General features: G+C 43.2%; 1 protein-coding gene across 2 annotated transcripts in view; it reads left to right on the top strand.

Moving 5' to 3' along the window:
* DDC (dopa decarboxylase) overlaps nucleotides 1-15,759 on the top strand; it is a 217,630-nt gene extending 201,871 nt beyond the window's left edge. For both annotated transcript variants that reach the window (XM_089654936.1, XM_089654937.1), the window contains exons 14-15: nucleotides 6,529-6,757; nucleotides 15,615-15,759. In XM_089654936.1, the coding sequence (XP_089511062.1) occupies nucleotides 6,529-6,735 (207 nt within the window). In that variant the 3' untranslated portion in view covers nucleotides 6,736-6,757; nucleotides 15,615-15,759. The remainder of the gene's footprint in view (nucleotides 1-6,528; nucleotides 6,758-15,614) is intronic.
* The last annotated feature ends 1,871 nt before the right edge of the window (nucleotides 15,760-17,630 follow it).

The following is a 17,630-nucleotide window of genomic DNA, read 5'->3' as shown; positions in this document are numbered from 1 at the left end:
CATTAAATTCTGTGCCCCTTCTTCTCCAAACGTACCTTTGCTCATTCCGGCCAAAAAGTTCAATTTTAACCTCATCGGTCCACAGAACTTGTTTCCAAAATGCATCAGACTTGTCTATATGTTCATTTGCAAAGTTAAAATGATGATTTTTGTGGTGAGGATGTAGAAGAGGTTTTCTTCTGATGACTCTTCCATGAAGACCATATTTGTACAAGTATCTCTTTATAGTGGAATAGTGTACCACAACTCCAGTGTCTGCCAGATCTTTCTGGAGGGATCGTGCAGTCAAACGTGGGTTTTGAATTGTTTTTCTCACAATCCTGCGAGCTGTTCTGTCTGATATTTTTCTTGGTCTTCCAGATCTTGCTTTAACTTCCATTGTTCCTGATGACTGCCATTTCTTAATTACATTCAGAACAGAGGATATTGACATCTGAAAACGCTTTGCTATCTTCTTATAGCCTTCTCCAGCTTTGTGAGCGTCAACTATTTTCAGTTTCAGTTTTCTAGACAACTGCTTAGAAGAACCCATGGTGCTGATTGTTGGGGCAAGGTCAGATAAGTCTGGGCATTTAAAACCTTTGAGATTGACATCACCTGGTCTTCCCAAACGATGATTGAGAACAATCCATGACACTGGCAGGTCTCAGCTTGGCAAAGGGGGCAGTGCATGCTATAAATTCTGCAGGGTGCCCAAACTTTTGCAGACGCCATTTTTTGTTTTCTGTTATTTTGAAAGTGTAAATGATGGAAATAAAATCTAACTTTTGTTGACATACAGTCATGGCCGAAATTGTTGGCACCCTTGATATTTTTCCTGAAAATCAAGTATTTCACACAAAAAAGGTATTGCATTAACACATGTTTTGCTATACACATGTTTATTCCCTTTGTATGTATTGGAACAAATATAAAACAGAGGCAGAAAAGCAAATATGACATAATGTCACACAAAACCCCAAAAATGGGCTGGACAAAAGTATTGGCACCCTTAACTTAATATTTGGTTGCACACCCTTTGGAAAACATAACTGAAATCAGTCGCTTCCTATAACCATCAATAAGCTTCTGACACCTCTCACCCGGAATTTTGGACCACTCTTCCTTTGCAAACAGCTCCAGGTCTCTCTTATTGGAAGGACACCTTTTCCCAACAGCAATTTTAAGATCTCTCCACAGGTGTTCAATGGGATTTAGATCTGGGCTCATTGCTGGCCACTTCAGAACTCTCCAGCGCTTCTTTGCCATCCATTTCTGAGTGCTTTTTGACGTATGTTTGGGGTCATTGTCCTGCTGGAAGACCCAGGATCTTGGACGCAAACCCAGCTTTCTGACACTGGGCCCTACAGTGCGACCCAAAATCCTTTGGTAATCCTCAGATTTCATGATGCCTTGCACACAGTCAAGGCACCCAGTGCCAGAGGCAGCAAAACAACCCCAAAACATCATTGAACCTCCACCATATTTTACCGTAGGTACTGTGTTTTGTTCTTTGTAGGCCTCATTCCGTTTTCGGTAAACAGTAGAATGATGTGCTTTACCGAAAAGCTCTATCTTGGTCTCATCTGTCCACAAGACGTTTTCCCAGAAGGCTTTTGGCTTACTCAAGTACATTTTGGCAAACTGTAGTCTTGCTTTTTTATGTCTCTGTGTCAGCAGTGGGGTCCTCCTGGGTCTCCTGCCATAGCGTTTCATTTCATTTAAATGTCGACGGATAGTTCGCGCTGACACTGATGCTCCCTGAGCCTGCAGGACAGCTTGAATGTCTTTGGAACATGTTTGGGGCTGCTTATCCACCATCCGGACTATTCTGCGTTGCAATCTTTCATCAATTTTCCTCATCCGTCCACGACCAGGGAGATTAGCTACAGTGCCATGGGTTGCAAACTTCTTGATAATGTTGCGCACTGTGGACAAAGGCAAATCTAGTTCTCTGGAGATGGACTTGTAACCTTGAGATTGTTGATATTTTGCCACAATTTTGGTTCTCAGGTCCTCAGACAGTTCTCGTCTCCTCTTTCTGTTGTCCATGCTTAGTGTGGCACAGACAGACACACAATGCAAAGGTTAAGTGAACGTCTCTCCTTTTTATCTGCTTTCAGGTGTGATTTCTATATTGCCCACACCTGTTACTTGCCCCAGGTGAGTTTACAGGAGCATCACATGCTTGTAACATTCTTATTTATCCGCAGTTGTGAAAGGGTGCCAATACTTTTGTCCAGCCCATTTTTGGAGGTTTGTGTGACATTATGTCGAATTTGCTTTCTTTCCTCCCTTTTTTTGTTTTGTCCCAATACACACAAAGGGAATAAACATGTGTATAGCAAAACATGTGTTAATGCAATACGTTTCGTGAGAAATACATGATTTCCTGGAGAAATATCAAGGGTGCCAACAATTTCGGCCATGACTGTATTATAAGAATGTCTAATCTGTAATTTGATGCCTTTTGGAGATTTTTCCATCTTTCCTTGGCTTCTTTATGCACATTAATACAAATTTTTAGCTGGGGTGCCCAAACTTTCGATCCCCACTGTATATATATATACAGCCAGGCAACACGCATTTTCCACACTTTCATTCAGCCAGTAAACAGTCTGAGATTGGTTTGTTTGTTTGGTTTTTTGGGGGTCTAGGGGTATATGGGATGCCTAATGGAACTGAACAACTTGGAGGAAAAACGTCTTAGGCAAAATGGTAAGAATCCAGCAAACAGCACAGAAATGGATCCTAGGCTCTCTACCAGGGGCAGACTGACAACTCATGGGGCACCCGGGCAATAGGGGATCATGGGGCCCCTGTGTCCTTGCCCACACTCAAAAAAGCCTATAAAAAAGGTACCAGGGGCATTTCATGGGGCCCCCTACTAACCCCGAGCCCTCGGGCAGTACCCGAGTGCTCGAATGGTCAGTGCACCCCTGCTCTCTACTCCTTCAGGAGTGGCTCTTCCATTCTGACCGATTAGCACATGGTCTTTGCAAGGAGCACTTGGTCCCATTAGGTGAACCTCCTCAGACCCTAGATGAAAATCTCCTCATCCACCTGAGAATCCCAGGGCAAGGGGTTCAGAGACACACAAAGAACGTAGTACCAGGGAGAACTAGCTACACATGGCACCTGAATTCCCTCTTCTTTCTTTGTCCAGGGGGTGTAGAAGTACTCCTCACACTGTCCAGTTCCTGTAGCTTAAAAGAGAACTTCAACCTTTTTATTACTTAATTTATTGCTCTTCATCATCCACTATTTTTTTTTTTTATGGACACTTAAGCACTACTTTCCAATATACTCTATCGTCTATGTTTTTGTTGCATTGCTTATCGTTTCTCAATGTGTTATTTACAGTATACTGTTTCAGTGTCTATGGTTACTTTTGTGACTGACATTATGTTTGCAATTTAATGTTCTCTATTTGAGAGTTTCCGAAAATAAAATCAAACTTTAAAAAAAAAAGTGCCGCTAGCCACCAATGATTGTGATGATTGGGAAGTTGTTTAAAGGTAAATAAATGAAAAGCAAATGTAGGCAATCCCAAATATTTGGTAATGTTTTTCTTTATATGGCAAAAAAAAAAGTGTTTTTTTTAAAGAAGAATTATGCCCAAAGCTTGTTTGGCCATACTTCTCATGTTGGTTACACTTATATTTGCACTCCTGTGACCCAGATTCAGCCAATAGCGGGCTAGAGCCTGCTGTTGGCTGACGTCACAGAGCAGGTCCAGGCTCTTCAAGGATCCCTACCATATTGTCTGGATTCACCCAGCTGCCTCATCATCAACTGGCTCACTGTCTCAGTGCACCACTGAAAGCCTGAGCCAGCTGTCCCCACCCCCTCCACAGCTCGATGATCCAGTGAGAGCTGGACAGGCAGAGCACAGAGGTGACTGACAGTCACCACTCTGTGCTCAGTGATGACCGAGAACTTAGTGGTCATGTGATGGCTTGCTTCTTGACCTTGGAGCCGGTGGGGGACAGCTCAGTATTGGATCAATGCTGCGTCCACATAGTTGAACATGGTTGTTTTTAAAATCCCACACTTCTCTTTTAAATATCAAAATAAATAAGAATGAAGCTCTATCTGTCTAAACAAAAAATATAAACTATATTGCCGAAAGTATTGGGACACCTGCTTTTACATGCTCATGAACTGTAATGGCATCTGTCTTCGTCCATAGGGTTCAATATTGAGTTGGCTCCGCCCTTTGCAGTTATAACAGCTTCAACTCTTCTGGGAAGGCTGTCCACAAGGTTTAGGAGGGTGTCTATGGGAATGTTTGACCATTCTTCCAGAAGCGCATTTGTGAGATCAGGCACTGATGTTGGATGAGAAGGGTTGATGTCAGGACTCTGTGCAGGCCAGTCCAATTCCTCCACCCCAAACTCACTCATCCATGTCTTTATGAACCTTGCTTTGTGCACTGTCATGTTTAAACAGGAAGGGGCCATCCCCAAACTGTTCCCACAAAGTCGAGAGCATGAAATTGTCCAAAATGTCTTGGCATGCTGATGCCCTAAGAGTTCCCTTCACCGTAACTAAAGGACCAAGCCCAATGCCCTGAAAAACAATTCCGCACCATAATCGCCCTCCACCAAACTTTACACTTGGCACAATGCGGTCAGGCAAGTACCGTTCTCCTGGCAACCGCCAAACCCAGACACGTCCATCATTTTTCCAGAGAAGCACGATTCGTCATTCCAGAGAACACGTCTCCACAGCTCTAGAGTTCAGTGGTGGTGTGCTTTACACTACTGCATCTGACGCTTTGCACTTGGTGATGTGAGGCTTGGATGCAGCTGCTCAGTACGGAAACACATTCCATAAAGCTCTCCCCACACTATTATTGGGCTAATCTGAAGGCCACATGAAGTTTGGAGGTCTTTAGCTATTGACTCTGTAGACAGTTGGCGACTTCTCCGCACTGTACTCTTCAGCATGCGTTAACCCCACTCTGTCATTTTACGTGGCCAACCACTTCATGTTGGAGTTGCTGTTGTTCCAAGTTGCTCCCACTTTATTATTTAGTAGCAAGGAAATTTCATGGATGGACTTATTGCACAGGTGACAACCTATCATGGTACCACGCTTGAATTCACTGAGGTCCTGAAAGCGACCCATTCTTTCATAAATGTTTGTAGAAGCAGTCTGCATGCATAGGTGCTTGATTGTATACACTTGTGGCCATGGAGGTGATTGGAGGGGTGTCCCAATACATTTGGCAATATTGTGTGTGTGTGTGTGTATATATATATATATATATATATATATATATATATATATATATATATATATAATTATTATTATTTTTATTATACAGTATTTACAAAGTGCCAATAGTTCGCTCAGCGCTGTACATTACAAAGGGGGACAGAACATGTGACAGAACAATAACAATACAATGCAAAACATGAGGGGATTGAGGGCCCTGCTCTTTCGAGCTTACAATCTAGGAGGGGGGGATGGTGGCACAGGAGGAGATAGCTGTGGGGGATGGAGTGGTAGGAAGAGTGGAGGAGGTCGGCAAGTTAACAGGGGGTGGGGTAGGCTTCCCTGAAGAGATGGGTTTTCAGGGTGCACCTAAAGGAGAGGAGAGTAGTTGATAATCTGATGGGTTGGGACAGGGAGTTCCAGAGGATGGGTGACACCCTGGAGAAGTCCTGGAGGCGGGCATGGGAGGAGGAGACCAGGGAACTAGAGAGAAGGAGGTCTTGTGAGGAGTAGAGTGTGCGTGTTGGGCGGTACTTGGATATTAGGTCCGTGATATAGTTCGGGGCAGTATGGTGGACAGCTTTGTACGTCAGTGTTAGGATTTTGAATTTGATCTGTTGTGCAATCGGAAGCCAGTGGAGGGATTGGCAGAGGGGGGTGGCGGAAACGGAATGGTTGGAAAGGTGAATGAGTCTGGCAGCCGTATTCAGGATGGACTGAAGCGGGGATAGCCAGTGGCGATGCAGGCCAGTGAGGAGGGAGTTGCAGTAGTCGAGTCGTGATATGATGAGGGAGTGGATGAGCTGTTTAGTGGTTTCTGGCATTAGGAACGTGCGGATTTTGGCGATGTTGCGGAGGTGGAGTCTGCACGAGTTTGTTAGCGATTGGACTTGGGGCTGGAAGGATAGGTTGGAGTCCAGAATGACACCAAGTACCTTGGCCTGCAGGGCGGGTTTGATGGTGGCGTATACAGTATATAAAAATCATTTGGGTACAGTGTTGCATGACCACATAATTGTTACTCTCACATCACTAAAAATTGTTCTGGTAATGATGTGGATTTACAGGCTAGTATTCAAATAATGACATAATTCTTACAAGCATGAGCTTTCCAACAGTCAGCAGTTCACTACTAAATGCTCACACAGGTATGGCAATACTTTGTGTTTACATTTTGCTCCGGCAACAAGCAAAATTTAAGCTGGAATCTTCCCTATATAATAATAGATCAAGATAGGTAACAAATAATATTTGCAAATTTGATTACTTTGCTGCCCATGCTGCTTAACACTGGTGATAATTTCCTTTTATTCTTTTCCATTATAGGGTTCCAATGAATTAAACAAAGCACTTCTACAAAAGATAAATAATGTGAAGAAAATCCATATTGTGCCATGCTGCTTAGAAGATAAATTTATTTTACGTTTTGCTGTATGTTCTCGAACTGTTGAATCCAAGCACATTACATTTGCCTGGAAACATATTGAAGAACTGGCCACTGAACTCCTAATGGAAGAGGAACAAGGAAAGTAATATAACATCCAAAGACATGCTGGTAGGTGAATTGGCTCCTGTATAAATTGTCCCTAGTATGTGTATGTATGAATGTGAGTTAGGTGAGATTGTACACCCCTTGAGGGTTAGGGGCTGATGTGAATGTACAATATATATGTAAAGCACTGCGTAAATTGACGGCGCTATATAAGTACCTGAAACAAATAAAATAAATACCATGAAAGGTGAGATTCTACTTATTGTACATAGTTTTAGGTTTATGTACAGTAAGTAGCAAGGTAGGGAAGTCTTTGGGGGTTTTATGTCACAAAATCTGGTCCCAGTGATCTCCCCACCCTTCCCCTAGTCTTATCACTCTTGGATTTCATTATTGCATACAGAACCATTCAAATTCCGCTTCTTTTTTTTTGGGGGGGGGGGGATTTACTTAAGACAAATGGCTTGTTCACTTTGCACAGGCAGTTGCACAAAACTTTCCCCAGAGTTTAGTGAATGTGAAGAAATAATATACCACATGCTTAGAAAAAAGCATTTTATTTCCGATTGGAAATGACTGGATGATGGAACTCAGCAGAACTTCACCTCATTCACACCCACGAAACTCTGGGAACGTTCCTTTGCAAGGTGAACGATCTTGTAAGGGACTGCCTGGCAGCACCACTAGCACTCCACTGATCAGGTGTCCCCAGAGCACGGAATCTAAGCCCCAGAGTACTTGTTCACCAGGGCCCCTGATGGTGGGGATGGAATTGGAGTACCCTGAGACCAGGTCGTGACTACTGAGTATACCTGTCAGTGGTAGGGGCTCCCACAGGGGAGAGCCTGATATGAGGAGGTCGGGTGACCCCGATGGGATGGATGGATGGATGGCTGAACAGGTGCGAGGTCAGACATGCCGGGTCGGTAGCCGTGGGGGTACAAAGCAGCGGGCAGAGAATAGTCGGGTCACACGCCAGGTCAGTAACAGCAGATCAGATCCAATAGGGGGCATCCGGGAGAGAGGTCAGGCAAGCCAAGGGTCAGAGCAGGAGAATACAGCGTGGTGAATCCGCTGACAATCCGGGTCAGCAACTTACAGGATACAGGTTCACAGGTTCAGGAATGCAGGTAAGACCAGAAGGCACTCAATGACAGTTCAGGGCCGTTTAAATATCACGCCCTGCGCTGTCATTGGTGCCAGGCGCGCGCCTGCAGCTCCTAGTACGCATGCGCGAGTTCGAACGCTGCGGCCGGCCTGGACCTAGTGCCCGCGTCCCTGCACAAGGCGGCGCACTGCGCCTGCGCCAGGACCAGCGCCGCGGTGATCCCTGACAGATCTATTTGCCTTTAGTATATCAACCCTTGATCTCCTAGGAATCGCATACCTTTCTGCAAGACAGTCCAGTTGAAAAAGAACGCAGGCCACTCAGATTAAAAAATTGGCTACTATTACTGAGACAAGGAACCCAATGTACACATCATAGTGCAAAGGACAGTTCTTCTTTCTACTTCGAACAAGAGAAAATGAAAGAAAACAAGTTTCAAATATAAAATGACACTGATTTTATAAACCGCTAAGCTACTCAAGATATCAGAGCTCAAAAGGTGTAAAAACAATCTTAGCCCTCTTACTCTTTTCTTTTACATGATTTTTTTTTAAATAACCCATAGAAAGCCATCTGAATTTAATGTCTTGTATGTGTAACCATATAAGAATATATTTTAAGAAGACATTAGCCTTTATTCCTTCTAACCGGAGGTAATCGATGCCTGGATGCCCAGAACAAATTTAGCAGGTGCAGTATATGTCAGGTATCTTGGCAATAACTCTATGGATACATACACTACCTTTAAAAAATAAATAAATATTTTTTAGGGACATACAGTCAGGTCCATAAATATTGGGACATTGATACAATTCTAACATTTTTGGCTTTATACATCACCACAATGGATTTGAAATGAAATGAACAAGATGTGCTTTAACTGCAGACTGTCAGCTTTAATTTGAGGGTATTTACATCCAAATCAGGTGAACGGTGTAGGAATTACAACAGTTTGCATATGTGCCTCCCACTTGTTAAGGAACCAAAAGTAATGGGACAGAATAATAATCATAAATCAAACTTTCACTTTTTAATACTTTGTTGAAAATCCTTTGCAGTCAATTACAGCCTGAAGTCTGGAACGCATAGACATCACCAGACGCTGGGTTTCATCCCTGGTGATGCTCTGCCAGGCCTCTACTGCAACTATCTTCAGTTCCTGCTTGTTCTTGGGGCATTTTCCCTTCAGTTTTTTCTTCAGCAAGTGAAATGCTCAATCAGATTCAGGTCAGGTGATTGACTTGGCCATTGCATAACATTCCACTTCTTTCCCTTAAAAAACTCTTTGGTTGCTTTTGCAGTCTGCTTTGGGTCATTGTCCATCTGCACTGTGAAGCGTCCAATGAGTTCTGAAGCATTTGGCTGAATATGAGCAGATAATATTGCCCGAAACACTTCACAATTCATCCGGCTGCTTTTGTCAGCAGTCACATCATCAATAAATACAAGAGAAGCAGTTCCATTGGCAGCCATACATGCCCACGCCATGACACTACCACCACCATGCTTCACTGATGAGGTGGTATGCTTAGGATCATGAGCAGTTCCTTTCCTTCTCCATACTCTTCTCTTCCCATCACTCGGGTACAAGTTGATCTTGGTCTCATCTGTCCATAGGATGTTGTTCCAGAACTGTGAAGGCTTTTTTACATGTCGTTTGGCAAACTCTAATCTGGCCTTCCTGTTTTTGAGGCTCACCAATGGTTTCCATCTTGTGGTGAACCCTCTGTATTCACTCTGGTGAAGTCTTCTCTTGATTGGTGACTTTGACACACATACACCTACCTCCTGGAGAGTGTTCTTGATCTGGCCATCTGTTGTGAAGGGTGTTTTCTTCACCAGGGAAAGAATTCTTCGGTCATCCACCACAGTTGTTTTCCGTGGTCTTCCGGGTCTTTTGGTGTTGCTGAGCTCACCGGTGCGTTCCTTCTTTTTAAGAATGTTCCAAACAGTTGTTTTGGCGACGCCTAATGTTTTTGCTATCTCTCTGATGGGTTTGTTTTGTTTTTTCAGCCTAATGATGGCTTGCTTCACTGATAGTGACAGCTCTTTGGATCTCTCTTTGAGAGTTGACAGCAACAGATTCCAAATGCAAATAGCACACTTGAAATGAACTCTGGACCTTTTATCTGCTCATTGTAATTGGGATAATGAGGGAATAACACACACCTGGCCATGGATCAGCTGAGAAGCCAATTGTCCCATTACGTTTGGTCCCTTAACAAGTGGGAGGCACATATGCAAACTGTTGTAATTCCTACACCGTTCACCTGATTTGGATGTAAATACCCTCAAATTAAAGCTGACAGTCTGCAGTTTATACACCACCACAATGGATTTGAAATTAAACGAACAAGATGTTCTTTGAGCCAAAAATGTTAGAATTGTGTTGATGTCCCAATATTTATGGACCTGACTGTATAAGGTTAATCTTATTTGGTACAGAGTTTTAACCCTTTTGTTCCAGTCATAACTATTATGTTGTTGTTTAAGCAAACTCCTGGATGCTATAGCAGCTTGGGGTCTCTTTACATTTTCACTCCTGGCTACTGGCTGTGTAGTATAAGTAATTTGAGTGGCTGCAAACCCACCCAAACATTTCTACATGTGAATGAAGGTGCCACCTCCCTTGCCATGGGCTTACCTGTCCCTTCTGGTTGCACAGGACACCTATGACAGATGTCAGGGTGGAGAACAGTGGTAAATCAGTCATTTCCAGGTTCAAAGTTAATGCCAAACTATAGGCAACTATATAGAGTAAGGGAGGGTTATAACCTCTGTCAATTTCTTTTTTTTTTTTGCCATCTGCGTCCTATTGTGAAGATTTCCTGTCCCATAACCAAAACAACAAGTGAGAAGAAATCCCTTTAAAGTAAGGGAATCCCTGGTTATCTCCAGGGACATCAGAACAAGTGCCCTCGTTGGAAGATTTCCATGCTATTCCTGTTCTTGGGACAACCCATAATTTTGGGATTTTCTTTTACTTTCACTTTTGGTAATAAAGGTAACAGAAGAAATAGAGAGGGTGAATCTCCCTAATGGGAGCACAGAGAAACCTGACAGATGTTTTAATCCAGTTTAAAGACCCCCGTCACCACATCTTGCATGCCAGGTGTGCGCATGACGCAGGGGTGGACTGACAACTCATGGGGCCCCCGGGCAATAGGGGATCATGGGGCCCCTGTGTCCTTGCCCAAACTCAAAAAAGCCTATGAAAAAGGTACCAGGGGCATCTCATGGGGCCCCCTACTGACCCCGGGCCCTCGGGCAGTGCCCGAGTTTCCAAATGGTCAGTCCGCCCCTGGCATGACGACTGCATCACACACATTAGCCCACACACTGGAGTGACAGCAATAATTCTAGGGCCATACGTCATTAACTGTAAAGGCTTTTAAACATCACCTATGGGAATTTTTGGATAGTATTGGAGTATTTCACCACAATCAATTTTGAAGCTTGACATAAAAAACAGCAAAAAGGTTAATAAATGCCATGCTCAGATTTCCTAATATATGCTGACACATGTAGAAAAAAGTGGATTTTTAAATTGTATTTGAATTGTACTTTTTTTTTTCTTTTTCTTAGTGACAGGATAATCATATGCTGGATGAAAAAATTAAATCAAAATGATATCTGAATGTGTCGCGCTTCACAATATATATTAAATCAATCATAAACATATAACTCAAAAATAATACAAACGTGAAAAAACTTGTGCTTCAAACAGTGCGATATCCTGTGCAACAAGACATAAATATAAAAATATATAAATATATGTGTACAATCATAAATTATTATAAAGTCTACTTTGTGCTTCAAATCGGCAAGTACAAACAGAGGATCTGGGCACAGTTGAATCGCCTGTAATAGCAGTTTAATGTGTGAGTGCGCAATTTCTTCTTTAATAAAAGCACCTTAATTTTAAAAGGATAAGGCACTATTGTTACTTCTTTTTCTATGTTATCCCCCATCTCCGGGAGGTGGAAGCATTACACAGTCTTTGCCCCATCTATCCACCGAGGCTTAGTGTGGATAGAAAGGAGTGAGGGAGACCCCTGGTGGGAGAAAGTTGGTAACACAAGCCTATCCATTCGAATTTGGAAATAAGCACCCAGCATGGAAAATACCGTTTAGTCCTGATGGGACAAAAGCGATATTAGCCACTTAGTTTGGCTAATCGGTAAGGTGAGCGTACACCTATTCTTTAGCACCGGGAGTGTTGCACGGCACAATTATTGGCACTGGCAAGATTTGAAGCACAAAGTGGACTTTATAATAATTTATGATTGTACACATATATTTATATATTTTTATATTTATGTCTTGTTGCACAGGATATCGCACTGTTTGAAGCACAAGTTTTTTCACGTTTATATTATTTTTGAGTTATATGTTTATGATTGATTTAATATACAGTGGGGCAAAAAAGTATTTAGTCACCACCAATTGTGCAAGTTCTCCCACTTAAAAAGATGAGAGAGGCCTGTAATTGGCATCATAGGTAGACCTCAACTATGAGAGACAAAATGAGAAAAAAAATCCAGACAATCACATTGGCTGATTTGGAAAGAATTTATTTGCAAATTATGGTGGAAAATAAGTATTTGGTCAATATCAAAAGTTCATCTCAATACTTTGTTATATATCCTTTGTTGGCAATGACAGAGGTCAAACGTTTCCTGTAAGTCTTCACAAGGTTGGCACACACTGTGGCTGGTATGTTGGCCCATTCCTCCATGCAGATCTCCTCTAGAGCAGTGATGTTTTGGGGCTGTCGCTGGGCAACACGGACTTTCAACTCCCTCCAAAGATTTTCTAAGAGGTTGAGATCTGGAGACTAGCTAGGCCACTCCAGGACCTTGAAATGCTTCTTACGAAGCCACTCCTTCGTTGCCCGGGCGGTATGTTTGGGATCATTGTCATGTTGGAAGACCCAGCCACGTTTCATCTTCAATGCCCTTGCTGATGGAAGGAAGTTTGCACTCAAAATCTCACATGGCCCCATTCATTCTGTCCTGTACATGGATCAGTCGTCCTGGTCCCTTTGTGGAGAAACAGCCCCAAAGCATGATGTTGCCACCCCCATGCTTAACAGTAGGTATGGTGTTCTTTGGATGCAACTCAGCATTCTCTCTCCTCCAAACACGACGAGTTGTGTTTCTACCAAACAGTTCTATTTTTGTTTCATCTGACCATATGACATTCTCCCAATCCTCTTCTGGATCATCCAAATGCTCTCTAGCAAACTTCAGACGGGCCCGGACATGTACTGGTTTAAGCAGGGGGACACGTCTGGCACTGCTGGATCTGAGTCCCTGACGGCGTAGTGTGTTACTGATGGTAGCCTTTGTTACGTTGGTCCCAGCTCTCTGTGGGTCGTTCACTAGGTCCCCCCCGTGTGGTCCTGGGATTTTTGCTCACTGTTCTTGTGATCATTTTGACCCCACGAGGTGAGATCTTGCGTGGAGCCCCAGATCGAGGGAGATTATCAGTGGTCTTGTATGTCTTCCATTTTCTAATTATTGCTCCCACAGTTGATTTGTTCACACCAAGCTGCTTGCCTATTGCAGATTCAGTCTTCCCAGCCTGGTGCAGGTCTACAATTTTGTTTCTGGTGTCCTTCGACAGCTCTTTGGTCTTCACCATAGTGGAGTTTGGAGTGTGACTGTTTGAGGTTGTGGACAGGTGTCTTTTATACTGATAACAAGTTCAAACAGGTGCCATTGATACAGGTAATGAGTGCAGGACAGAGGAGCCTCTTAAAGAAGAAGGTACAGGTCTGTGAGAGCCAGAAATCTTGCTTGTTTGTAGGTGACCAAATACTTATTTTCCACCATAATTTGCAAATAAATTCTTTCCAGATCAGCCAATGTGATTGTCTGGATTTGTTTTCTCATTTTGTCTCTCATAGTTGAGGTCTACCTATGATGCCAATTACAGGCCTCTCTCATCTTTGTAAGTGGGAGAACTTGCACAATTGGTGGTGACTAAATACTTTTTTGCCCCACTGTATATTGTGAAGCGCGACACATTCAGATATCATTTTGATTTAATTTTTTCACAAAAATTATGAGTATGTGTTTAGTGTTGATGCATCACAAATTAATTTGATATCTGTTAAATTTTATAGTTTTATAAGATTGTTGCACAGAGAGAATATCACATTTTAGCTCACGAGTATCACTTTTATTTGGTTCTTCTCATATGCTGGATGGTTCTTGGTAGTTCCTCTTCTCAGACAGCTGTCATTGACTTACAGGAGGGCAAGAAGATAGATTGCTTCTCTCATACATCTTAGCAGTCCTACTCTATAGACTATTGGTGGGGGCAGGCCCAGACTGAGATTTATTTACAATTTTATATTTTATTGGGAGCCCCATTGGGGGGGCTTTGGTGAGAGAGAACGAAAGAAGGCACAAGACTGCTGGGGAATGTGGTCAGGGCAGACAAAGGAGGAGAGGGTGAGAGGAGGAGGGGCAGAACCAGTTTTTTCTCTCCTCTCCCATCTGTGGTTGGGGAACTGTCAGCACTGGTTCTGGGCTGTGGGAGAGATACACTCTCAGCGCAGAGCTCCAGGGGGCAGTCTATCCTGACAGATCCCTCGTAGCAGCTGCAGGTAGGGGGAGACCCAGCAGTGCTGCGGGGGGGGGGGTGGATGAGGGGGGGCTGGCCACCAGGGAGTAAACAGGAGCTCAGGGCAGCAGGAAATGGGTAGGAGGGGCGGAAGGGTAGCACATAGAGGAATTGGTTCATGAATTTCTCTCCTGTCACTGCTTAATGCCTGCAGGAAGGAGAGGAAGAGAAGCGGGCATTCAGTGGCTGCAGGAGTGAAATGTACAGATTGGTTCCTCTAAATGCCGCCCGGCCGCCCCTCCTTTCCAGGCGGCTCCTGCCCACCGGGTAAATGCCCAATGTGCCTTATGGCCAATCTGGCCCTGGGTGGGGGACATATTGTTTTAGAGGGGAGCTGGAGTTATTTTATCAACAAAAAGAACCGTACGACTTTGCACACTTCTTTTTTTTTTATGCACTTTAAATGGATTTACATAATTTAATTGGAAGGCTTTAATTAAGCTTGAATGTTTCCTCTGCACAGGGCTTTGCACAAGGAAATGATAATCTACAGAAGCAAAGGGGATTTAAAGGCTAAGTTCACCTGTGCCATTTGTAAAATACAGTCCAATGTGCATGGCATACCTGTAGGCCAGGGATGTCAAACTGCCAGCCCTCCAGTTGTTGTGAAACTACAAGTCCCATCATGCCTCTGCCTTTGGGAGTCATGCTTGTAACTGTCAATCTTACAATGCTTCATGGGACTTGTAGTTTGGCAACAGCTGGAGGGCCGCCAGTTTGATACCCGTGCTGTAGGCCATGGCTGGCACCACTGAAACCTGCCAGATTTGCTCCTGTATATTGCTTACATTCTCTTGTTTCTGATAGCATCCGGAAGACTGTGGACGTTGGGCGCTTGTTACCAGCATCAATGTAGGATGCTTTTTTTCCCCCAAAACCAACGCATGCGCAATGTGCTTCCTTTATCTCTATCCTAGCAACAGTTAGTTGAGAACATGAGCTCATCATCTGAAATATTCTGAAAGGTTTTCAAGTTTATTGAAAAAAAAAATGCTTATTATATTTGGGATTTTGAAAATACAGATTGTAATTGCTATACTGTATACTGCAAACACAAAAAGTTCATGCATAAAAACAGAAATACAGTGGAATAACTGACACAGTCCTTATTTCATTCTGCCACCAGGACAAGCTTCATGCTAACCATTTTAAATGTATGTTTTTGTTTATTCTTCAAAGGTCCAGATGATACTTTTCAAGGAGCGCACAGAAAAAAAGATCTTTTTAACATATACAGTATTGGAGCTAAACATCTACTTTTTTGTTGACCAAGATAATGTTATTGAAATTATATCATTAAATGTAAAGATGTGATGTGCAACAACGTGAGTTGTCTTCATTTTGATCACATAAAATGCTGTAAAATTACAAAAATAAACTAACACAAAGTAAATTCCTTTCCTGGAGAGATGATCCCACCTACCAAATGGGACAAGAAGTAGCACATTTGAATAGTATTGCCTAACCACACTTCCTCAATGATTTCTTTCACAAAGATTTAATTTAGTTTAAAGCAAACATATACAGTATATATAAACATATATAAGATTTAGGGCCAAATTCTAAATGAAAACCAATAAAAAAAAGTCTACAATTCTACATCAGTAGTCCATCAACAACATCTTAGAAATGTGTGACTTCTTTCATAATCTTACAATACTTCTCTTGCTGCCACTCCGATCATCCATTACAATATATACTCCCTGGCCACTTTGTTAGGTACACTTTGTCAGGAAAATATCCCTCACACCCAGGGGCAGATTGACCATTTGGAAACTCGGGCACTGCCCGAGGGCCCAGGATCAGTAGGGGGCCCCATGAGATGCCCCTGGTACCTTTTTCATAGGCTTTTTTGAGTTTGGGCAAGGACACAGAGGCCCCATGATCGCCTATTGCCTGGGGGCCCCATGAGTTGTCAGTCCGCCCCTGCTCACACCATTACACCACCACCACCAGCCTGAACTGTTGATACAAGGCAGGCTGGATCCATGCTTTTATGTTGTTTACTCCAAATTCTGACCCTACCATATGAATGTTACGGCTGAAAATGAGACTCACCAGACCATGCAACGTTTTTCCAGTCTTCTATTGTCCAATTTTGGTGAGCCTGTGTGAATTGTAGCCTCTGTTTCTTGTTCTTAGCTCACAGGTGTGGCCTCCTGCTGCTGTAGTCCATCTGCTTCAAGGTTCTTCATGTTGTGCGTTCACAGATGGTATTCTGCATACCTTGGTTGTAACGAGTGGTTATTTGAGTTACTGTTGCCTTTCCAGGGGTGGACTGACCATAAGAGCACTCGGGCACTGCCCGAGGGCCTGGGGTCAGTAGGGGGCCCCATGAGATGCCCCTGGTACCTTTCATTGGCTTTTTCATATGCTTTTTTTGGTGTGGGCGAGGACACAGGGGCCCCATGATCTCCTATTGCCCGGGGGCCCCATGAGTTGTCAGTCCATCCCTGTGCCTTTCTATCATCTTAAACTAGTCTGCCCATTCTCCTCTGACATCAACAAGGCATTTTCGTCAAACAATTGCCGCTCTCTCAGTATTTTCTCTTTTTTGGAACATTCTTTGTAAACCCTAGAGATAGTTGTGCAAGAAAATTCCAGTAGATCAGCAGTTTTTTAAATACTTACACCAGCCTGTCTGGTCCCAACAACCATGTCACATTCAAAGCCACTTAAATCTCCTTTTTTTTCCCCGTTCTGATGCTCTGTTTGAACTTCAGCTCGTCTTCACCACATTTAGATGCCTAAATGCATTGAGTTGCTGCCATGTGATTGGCTGATTAGCAATTTGTGTTACCAAGCAATTGAAAGGGTGTACCTAATAAAGTGGCTGGTGAGTATATGTGCTCACCTTCAAGAGTGGACCCCAGTATAGATCATTTGAGGTCATATAAGCATATATCATAACCAAGGGGATGGCTCAACTATTCCACTTCCATCTTCTCCTCCGGCTGCAACTCCACTCTGAGATACCAGAATGGACCCCAATATACATCCTTCCAAGATGGTATCCCCTTCATTCCACTCTAATACTTTCCTCCTCCAGCAGCACAAGCCACACGTGGACACAGAATAAGGACCAATAGTGTTCTCTGCTTAAAACCACACTTTATTGAAACCTATGGTAAACCACTCAAAGTAAGAAAGCACACTGTGTTATGGTTTGTGCTAAACAAAAATCATGCCAGTAGA

Source organism: Staurois parvus, unplaced genomic scaffold (genome assembly GCF_062004578.1).
Source record: "Staurois parvus isolate SC_StPar_1 unplaced genomic scaffold, SC_StPar_1.0 ptg000814l, whole genome shotgun sequence".
Classification (NCBI taxonomy): domain Eukaryota; kingdom Metazoa; phylum Chordata; class Amphibia; order Anura; family Ranidae; genus Staurois; species Staurois parvus.
The sequence above is the reverse complement of the archived record's forward strand: the minus strand, read 5'-3'. Positions and strand labels throughout refer to the sequence as shown.